Source organism: Phyllopteryx taeniolatus, chromosome 10 (assembly GCF_024500385.1).
Source record: "Phyllopteryx taeniolatus isolate TA_2022b chromosome 10, UOR_Ptae_1.2, whole genome shotgun sequence".
In the NCBI taxonomy this organism is placed as follows: Eukaryota; Metazoa; Chordata; class Actinopteri; order Syngnathiformes; family Syngnathidae; genus Phyllopteryx; species Phyllopteryx taeniolatus.
Genome location: NC_084511.1, coordinates 5,310,766 through 5,320,120, shown reverse-complemented (window position 1 = coordinate 5,320,120; position 9,355 = coordinate 5,310,766). Strand labels below are relative to the sequence as shown.

Sequence of the window (9,355 nt, the reverse complement as noted above, 5' to 3'; positions counted from 1 at the left end):
TAGTCACAAAGAAGCACATTACTGGGATCAAAACATGACAGCAATTTGAACTTTGAAAGTTCAGGTTGAAGTTCTTACAGCTGGGGGAGGAGTTATTCTCCCGACTCGGCTTGTCTGTGCCTGCACTAGCAGTGGCTAATGAAGCCAAGTTGTTTGTCCCACTGGCTTCTCCTGCGCTGCCACCGTCAGACCTCGGAGGACTGCAGAAGAACAAAACATCGTTTTAGCCGGTAACACCGCAACTGATTGTCCTCCTGGGTTCATAGACCTTTTCATAATGTTTCTAAACAATAGGCTCCATGGTACGTCTGGATGCCGGAAAGTGACTATTGCTAATCTAAACTGAAAGCTATGACAATGTTGTTTGGGGTTGTGCCAACAAATAAACCCCAAAAGGTTTTAAGGTTTTTTTTATTTCCTTAAAGAGAACTTAGCCAGTGGAACCCATGGGTGGAGGAGGATAAATCAAGTGTATGTCATAAGAACGCATAGCTCTACAGGGCGCTATCAATTTCAGCGTCAAAAGAGCACATCAAAGCCAGTGTTCTGTGTTCCTAGGAAGCAATTTACCTCATGGACTAACTATTAAATCACTATTAAAAACACAGATTTTAATAGTGTAAATAGGTGGTCTCAATTTTTCTGGGTGGGTCATAGACAGCTAGACAAAAATAAGAAATATAAAGATTCTTGCAAATTTGAGGGTGGCCTTTTATATATTTTTTTATTCCCGTTACAGTATTTTGTAGAGGTTGAGAACCTTCGGTTTAACTCGCGCAGATGGAAAAACAATTCAGATACTTTTGGCAACATACAGAGCCCCTTTCTAAAAAAAAATTAATATCATGGAAAAGTTTATTTATTTCCATAACTCCATTCAAAAAGTTAAACTTTCATAGATTATAGATTCAGGGCCCACAATTAAAACAATTTCAAGTATTTATTTGTTGATTTTTACATAATTTGGGCTTCCAGGTCATAAAACCCACAAAATCAGTAATTTCAAAAATGTGAATACTGTAAAGAAATCAGCCCAAATTTTGCAAGGCATAAATGTTTTAAATTGAGTGTCACACACTAATCATCTACTAAACTCAAAGCACCTGCACAGGTTTCCCCAGGTGTCATTAAATTGCTTCAGTTTGGTTCAATTGTCATCAATATGGGGAAGACTGCAGACTTGACAACTGCCCAGAAGACCATCATTGATACCCTCCATAGGATGTGTAAGCCACAAAGGTTCATAGCTAAGGAGGCTGGCTGTTCACAGAGTGCTGTGTCCAAGCATATCAATGGAAAGTCTAGTGGAAGGACAAAATGTGGCAGGAGAAGGTGCACCAGCAAAAGAGATGACCGTGGGCTTCAGCGCATTATCAAACAGAGAAGATTCAAGAATCTAGCAGAGATCCACAAAGAGTGCTATGAGGCGGGAGTCACAGCTTCAAAAACCACCACATTCAGACTCATCCGGGAGATGGGCTACAACTGTCGGGTTCCTCGGGTCAAGCCATTTCTGAGCCTGAGCCACAATAGGAAGCGGCTCAACTGGGCCAAGGAGAAGAAGGACTGGACTGTTGCCCAGTGGTCTGAGGTCCTCTTTTCCGATGAAAGTAAAGTGTGCCTTCATTTGGGAATCAGGGTCCAAGGGTTTGGAGGAAGACGGGGGAAGCTGCTTGAGGTCCAGTGTGAAATATCCAGTCAGTTAGTCATGATTTGGGGTGCAATGTCCAGTGCAGGTGTTTGTAAACTCTGCTTTCTTAAATCCAAGGTCACCGCAATAGTCTTACCAGAATGTTTTAGAGGACTTCATGATTCCTTCTGCTGAGGATCAGTATGGAGATGCAGATTTCATACCCATACCCCCAGAAGCACCAAAACCTGGTTTGATGCCCATGCCATCACGCTGCTTGACTGGCCAGCCAACTCGCCGGATCTAAACCCCATTGAGAATCTATGGGGTATTTTCAAGAGGAAAATGAGGGGCACCAGACCCAAAAACAAAGAACTGACAGCAAGCATCAAGGATTGAAGCAATGAGGGGCACCAGACCCAAAAACAAAGAACTGACAGCAAGCATCAAGGATTGAAGCAAAAAGATTCCCAACGAAGTATTGATTAACGTAATGTTTTGAAAGTACCATATTTTTGTTGATTTAATGTGACCTTAATTTCTTTTTTTTCTACAAAAACTGAGACGTAAATGGTGCTTTTTTTTTTTACCCCACAGTATTCAAATTTTTTTAATTGATTGATTTTGTGGGTTTTATGAGCAGGAAGCTCAAATTATGTCAAAAATAAACAAATAAATACTTGAAATTGTTTAAATTGTGGCCCCTGAATCTATAATCTATGAAAGTTAAACTTTTTGAATGGCTTTTCCATGAGATTCAATTTTTTTGGAAAGGGTGTGTAGCATCTGATTTGACACAGAAAATTAGAAGAAAATGAAGGGTGCTTACTTACGTAAGTGTGGCGACTGTGCTGAGGTAATGGTGGATGTTAAGCATGGCGGCATCCAGCAGCGTATGGATGTTTTGGAGACACTGCAGCCTGGCCTCCAGGCCCCGTCGACCCTCGGCCTCCAGCTCCCTCAGCTCCTCCTCTGACAGTTGGGACAGAGACGGAGGAGGAGGAGGCATGGACGACACTAAAGGTGAAGAGAGGAGAGGCCCGTTTGCAAACCGATTCCAATGAAACGTGGGCAAGGGTCCAGCCTGCCTTATTGATGGAGGCTGTTTTCATAAATACTGTTATTTCCAAAATACTGTGAACATCCGGTATATTGAGATTCCTCTCACACGACACTAAATTGCAGATTTTTTAGTGATATTTTTTATGGGTCTTAACAATATACAGGCAAGTCCAAATTTAGAGTCCGCACCTTCAGTATAGTACCACATTATGCCGTAACATGCCGGGGAGAACTGAGGTCTACTAGAAGGGTAATGAATGGACGAACAGCCAGGGAAGGTCTCCAACTCCCAAACTCCAAACAAAGTAATAGTTGTTGTTCATATTCATAGAGTGCATAATTTGCCATATCGTGGGATTTTGAGTGTATGCTGTAAAAAAAATAACTGTTTTCATTAAAACACCCTGCAAGAAATAAAATGTACAGCGTACCGTACTATTGTGCACTACTGTATTTTTAAGAGTTAAAAATGCGTTTAGAATGCGTTTATAAGTGTATGGTAGGGGTTAATAGGAGTGTGGGGAAGACAAATGAGAGTCTGAGGATGGTCATAAAGCTCAAAATATATAAAAATAAGTTTAAAAAATATCTAGTCCCAACTTCGCGGATTTCACTTATTCCAGGGCTGATCCGGCACCTAATTTTGGCAATAAGCCAGGAAAAAGTCAAGAAAAACTCTGGTAAGCTTTAAATTGATAAATGGTGGCCTAACGTCAATTATTCTATGTATTCCTTATATTTTGATTCACTTTCTGATGTGATTATATGACGAAATGTGGAAATGTTACATCTTGATATTCTCATACAAAGGCAAAGTGAATACACAAATACGTTTTTCTATTAATAGTTAAAGTACTATAGCTAGGCCTGTCACAATAATTACTCTCGACTTATCGTTTGATAAATAAAATGTTTTTCTGGACTCGATAAATCGTCATTGTTGTGGTGAGTCAGCACAGGGATCACCCAGTGAGCCAACAAAGTTGGACAGCTGTGTCATTAGCCGATGGATCGGTACACTCTTGCCGGTGTTGGCTCCGTCCAATACGCCACAGCCTTTCTCCTCGTGCAGCGCACACATTCACACAACTGACACACTTAAGCAAAAGTTAACCATTATGTTCGTTAGCCTGCGAGCTAAGGAACTAAGCAGCTCGCTACACCGCGGCAAAGTCGTTTAAAACGTCAGCACCTAGATCCGAGTTGTGTGTTAGTCCCCAATTAACACACACACACGGGAAAGTTAACTGTTTATTAGGCATAACCTCAGTGGCACACCTTTTTTCAGCCAGTAGTTGACTACAGCGAACATCAACATATTTGATTGACAGGTGAAGGGCTCCTTTTCAGTGGACCAACCATACAGTTTTGCAGCCCAAGGGTGGGCCGTATTTTTCAAGATTTCAGAAGCATTAAAAAATAATAATAATTATAAAATAAATATATCATTTATCGTGATAGTTTTAGGGAAAATATATAATCTTAAAAAATTATCGTGACTAACTGTAGCAGTAATACAAGGTGCAATTCATTTTAATTGCAAATAACTTGAAAACCCTGAAAAGACCACTGTGTTTAAAACACAGGAACTGTATGTAGAAATACTACTAAAGCTTACTGAAAGGAGGAGGAGGTGGTGGCATGGGCAGCCACGGTGCAGTTGGGAAGGGAGATGGGGGAATGGAGAAGGGAAATCCTGGCATCGCAGAGCCCGGCGTGGCAGCTGTGGCTGGGTCCGCACCGGATGAAGTGGACTGGCTGGTACCTGATGGAAACATGGACTCAAGTTTAGCAACTCCGCAAACTGTATTCACTCGAAGGGTACATATGGCTGCTTGGCGTCATGGGACCAACCAGCTGCCTGTGCTGCCTCTGTGCTGCCCTGTGGTGCGTCGGCAGCACCGGGAGGAGCTGCCGCAGCTGGAGGAGGCATGGCAGGAAAGGGACCCCAGAAGGGAAAGAGACCTGGTGGGAAGCCAGGCAACATGCCGGGTGCCACTAGAAACAGAACCATATTAAAAGTATTACTTCCAATGATGCTCATATTGTCCACTGCTGTATTGCGGTTTATCATTCTCCCCCCCGCTATAACACAGATTTATTTTAAGTAATTTTTTGATGGGTTTTACACAGGCCAGTCCAGATTTCGAGTTGCCCACCTTTAGTTTAGTACGAAATTCTGCCTCAACATAGCACTGACATCTACTGGAGGAGATACAGCATAATATGTAGAAGAGCAAGAAGAAGAGGAAGAGAAGGTCCTCAACTCCATTAATAGGCATTGTTCCCACAGAGCAAAGAAAATATGTCTTGAGTATTTGTATGTGTTGCTACTGTGGATGTGTTAAAATAGCAGCTGTTTGAAGATATATAATCACTGTAGTCATCACCTATGCTAATTTCCATGAGCCTAATGTGTTTCCCATTGTTATTACGGTAAATTAGCTGACTTCCGTTAGATTAAATTATATGGTTTGGGTGAACATTTTGGTGCTTAAATATGTTTGTCTTTTATTTGTGTCAGTTTTACAGTAAACTTCATCTGGGAGTGACAAACAGCTTGAATCAAATACGCTTTGCCTCTCTTTTGGAAAACTGTGCAAGTGAGAGTGCGAACAGGTGCTGAGGAATAATTTTAAAAGTGTTTTGTTTAAATGTGTTTAAAGTATGTAGGACAAAAAAAAAGTAATTTTTTTTATAGTCTCTCTATTGCAGATTTTCGCCCATTGCTGGTAGGTCTGGAATGTATACCCCTCCATAAACGAGGGTTCACTTCATTAATTTGCTCGCGCAAAAACAAAGAATGCAGCAGTTAAGATTCTGAATTCCATTCCTATGGTGGTGGCGTAACCAGAATTTGTACATCGAAATGTTCCTTAGGGGTTACACAGTTTAGCTCTGTAGTAAAGTCATAAATACAGTGAATACTTGCACACTTTTAGGCCATAAATATACAACAATCAAAACATAAAACAACAAGTATGGCACTAACCAAGTGTGCCTTCTTGTGCTGCATGACGACGACTAACTTGCTTTGGTAATTTAATAGCTGAGAGCACTTGGATGACATCTGACTATAGTGTTGTTGACAGGCAAGACAACAAAATTTTGGTTTCTTGATGCTCTCTCACCATTAGCTGGCTGGGCAGCAGGAGCATGCGCAGGGGCTACTGGAGCAGGGGGCGGAGCCTGGGCAGGGGTAGGGGTCTGATTATTAGACGCCCGAAGGACGTCCATACGACAGGTGGGGCAGGTCTGCTGTCTCTGGAACCAGGACCGCAAGCAACTGCGTGTGGAGAGAAATACAGAGAAGCTTTGGTTGTTTATTGCTTATCAATAACTACAATAAAAACAATTCACAGATTAATTTATTAGGATGCTTTCTGTGCTCACCTCGGGGACATTTTAGTTTCGAGTATGTTTTTATTGACATGTTCATTTCTTAAGAAATTGCAGGTTGCATGTTTGTTTGTAGTCTACTTTTTATTTCATACATGTCCTACCTGGAGTGGAAAATGTGATTACAAGGTAGTTTCTTTGCTCCAGTGACCATTTCCTCCCGACAGATGATACAAACGTTGTCAGAGGCCTGCAGATCTTCAGGAGTGGCGTCAGGGTAGCTGATAACCAAACAAAGCCAAAAATAAAATTTAATTAAGTCTTCATTTTGACTTGTCCTATCTGGAAATTAAATGATAGGGCTCCCATATGTTAGGTTAACATTTTAAATTTCAAATTAATATGTAATTTGAGGACGTGAATGTATCATTGAGAGTTGATCAATACCATTTATAGCTTGTGGGAATGGGTATGCCTCCTTGGGTCCCTTAAAAGGCGCTATATTACTGTAAAAATTTATTAAGTATTATTTCTTCCTGGGATTTATAAAAATATAAAATGGGTAGTGGGTAAAAGTTAGTCCAGTCTCCTTTATGTTGACACAAAGAGGCACACACATGCTGATCAAAGACAGCAACGGCCTGATTATGCTTAAAGATTGAAGACAGAAGATGACGTGTTTTGGTGTGCGTGTTAAAAGTTATTTCTCCTCCATGATCTGTTCGTAAAATGGTCAAGCACACAATCCTAAATGTTAAAACATGTTCAACATAAACTGGTTGTGTTCATGTTATAATGTGCCCGCCGAAGTCATTCACCATAGTAAAAATGACAAGGAGAAGAGTTTTACTGCAACATTATTTCTAGATGGGCTAACAGTTAGCCAAGCTGCTACCATTTTTTCTCCTATTCCTGTATCTTTGTATTTTACAGCAGTCAGGATGTCCAGCGGCACTGTGCTGCCTACCTCTCACAGGTGTGCTTTTGGGGTGGAGACTCCCAAGTTTAAGTGGAGAGATCATTTGTGTGGTGTGCTGTGTTTTTCATATTGACTGGACTTCACATTCATTATAAGAGCAATCAGAAGAGATACAGATGTATTTTTTCCCCCTCGTCGTGTGTGGTCTCTCAAATTTTAAAATTCGGTTAAGATGTCAAAAATCATTACGGGTGTTCCAGGCTTAAGGTGACCATAAAATATTACCATCTTCCCTGCAGGCATTAAGTTGCTCGTGTCTGACTGTTAAGTTTTGAATCGAACCAGGACAATTGTGCTTGTTGAAGACATCTGGTCAGCAATAATTAAGTGTGAGTCCAGACTTAATTTATTTTTTACTTAAAGTGGCACTAAGCAGATAGTGTTTTGTTTCTAAGTACATTAAATATGTTTGAAGTTAAGTGCTAAAAACATATGAAAAGACAAAACAATATATTGCTGAATTGTTGAGATATAGCTTCAACATCTTTTTCACTATTTGAATTTTCCTGATTTTGTGGGCGGTGCTAAAACCCAGCCCCATAACGTCAATGGGCTGGTGCGTATACTTTCTAGCTTAAGTTCCCTCCCCCACTATATAAGGACAAAGTGACGTTGTTTCGTTTGGCTATGCTCCTCAGTTGTGAGTTAGCTGTGCTTAAAAAGGCCCATTTACCACTCCAGTGTGCAATTAGCAAGCTAACGATGGCCACACCCCGAAAATCTGTGTCCACTGATTGCTTCAATTTACAGAACAGCTTGGTGATGTTTTTTAAGCTCCCAAAAAATGAGGAAATAAAAAAGTGATGGCTTGACTTTTTGAAGACACGCAGATGGCAAGCTGAACAACACCACCACCACCCGATTCTGCAGTGCGCATTTTACAACAGTTTTGTAAACTTTCACCAGAGACAACATGGCTTTGTGGGTAATTTAATACTAGTGAATCGGGCAGTGCCGACTGTCTAACTACCTGGGCTTTCTCCTACCATGCCGCTGTCGTCTGGTGCCATGTTCGGCTGTGACATTATGTCACCAACAATGAGGGTAAGTTGACTTGTGTGCTTATTTTTATGATTATGGTCCACAATAACCATTCAATTTTGAAGTTGAGCCTCCTCACGTGATTTTACATTGTATAAGCTATCACTCCCTCAGTATGTTTGATTCAATTTGGCGCATCCATTCGACAGGCCCACAGTGTCAGAAAGCCGAGAGGTGGCCCTTATTAAAGCCTGATTTTATATGTTTAGCGATTTTTTATTCATTAAAATTTGGCAGGCTTGTTAACATTACTCTTCTCTGTGGTGTGTCAAAAAATTTTTTGGGTCTGTTTAGTGCCACTTTAAAATAAACTCTGTTCTGTTTTCTCAGAGAGTAGGGTTTGCTTAATGAATTGTGAACGCGATCTTGAACCACCAAACAAGTGGTCTGTATGCCTTTTCCTGGAATCACACGTGATGCGCATCATGTTATTCTAATGTTGTTCTACCATTTGAAAAATGCTTCAGACTAAACTTTTGAACAGCACATAATAGCGTTCATTTCACAAAGGATTTAAAGTAAAGTCATCAACAGCCTTTTACAGAGTATTTTTAAAAATATGTTATTGAGAAATGCCTGGCATTACTTACAGTGTATTCATGTTGCGGATGGCTCTCCGAGACATTATAGCATCAGTTACAGCTTTCTTAAATTGTCTGAAAAGCGAAGAAACACAAACATATGTAAAACAAGCCTAGTAAATAATGTTTAAAAAAGTCAGCGGTGGAAATAAACTGCCTTCATACTAAAAGATGTTTGAGTATTTTTGGTTACCTGATTTAGCTAAACTAATGGACAACACAGAACAACTTCCACTTTGATTCGGGGCAGTTCTACATGACTAAAAATGGCAACTATAATAATGAACATACTGTGAAATTAATACAGTGGTGCCTTGAGAAATGAGTTTAATTTGTTCCGTCCACTTTTAACTCAAAACAATCAATGCTTCCCCACTGAAAATGAATTGAAAAGGCATTAAGCCGTTCCAGTCTCCCCCAAAAATTTAATAAGGAAAATAGGACTCCATAATAATGTGCTTCATAAAAACATATAGTAATACAATTAAACGATCTAAAGAATGGCGGCAGGGTGACCAACTGGTTAGCACATCACATTTCTGAGGACCGGGGTTCAAATCCAGCCTCACCTGTGTGGAGTTTTCTCCGGGTACTCCGGTTTCCTCCCATATCCCCAAAACATGCATGGTAGGTTAGTTGAAGATTCCAAATTGTCCATAGGTGTGAATGTAAGTGTGAATGGTTGTTTGTTTTGATGTGCCCTGCGATTAGCTGGCGACCAGT

General features: G+C 40.5%; 1 protein-coding gene across 4 annotated transcripts in view; it reads right to left on the bottom strand.

Annotated features, from left to right (window-relative positions):
• Positions 1-9,355, bottom strand: part of syvn1 (synovial apoptosis inhibitor 1, synoviolin) — a 28,100-nt gene that overhangs the window by 786 nt on the left and 17,959 nt on the right. For 3 of the 4 annotated variants that reach the window (XM_061786757.1, XM_061786758.1, XM_061786755.1), the window contains 7 exons: positions 8,642-8,707; positions 6,196-6,312; positions 5,824-5,978; positions 4,547-4,690; positions 4,311-4,457; positions 2,464-2,647; positions 79-200 (listed from right to left, as the gene is read on the bottom strand). In XM_061786757.1, coding sequence (XP_061642741.1) covers positions 79-200; positions 2,464-2,647; positions 4,311-4,457; positions 4,547-4,690; positions 5,824-5,978; positions 6,196-6,312; positions 8,642-8,707 — 935 coding nt within the window. The remainder of the gene's footprint in view (positions 1-78; positions 201-2,463; positions 2,648-4,310; positions 4,458-4,546; positions 4,691-5,823; positions 5,979-6,195; positions 6,313-8,641; positions 8,708-9,355) is intronic. The other variant, XM_061786759.1, reaches the window with a different exon arrangement.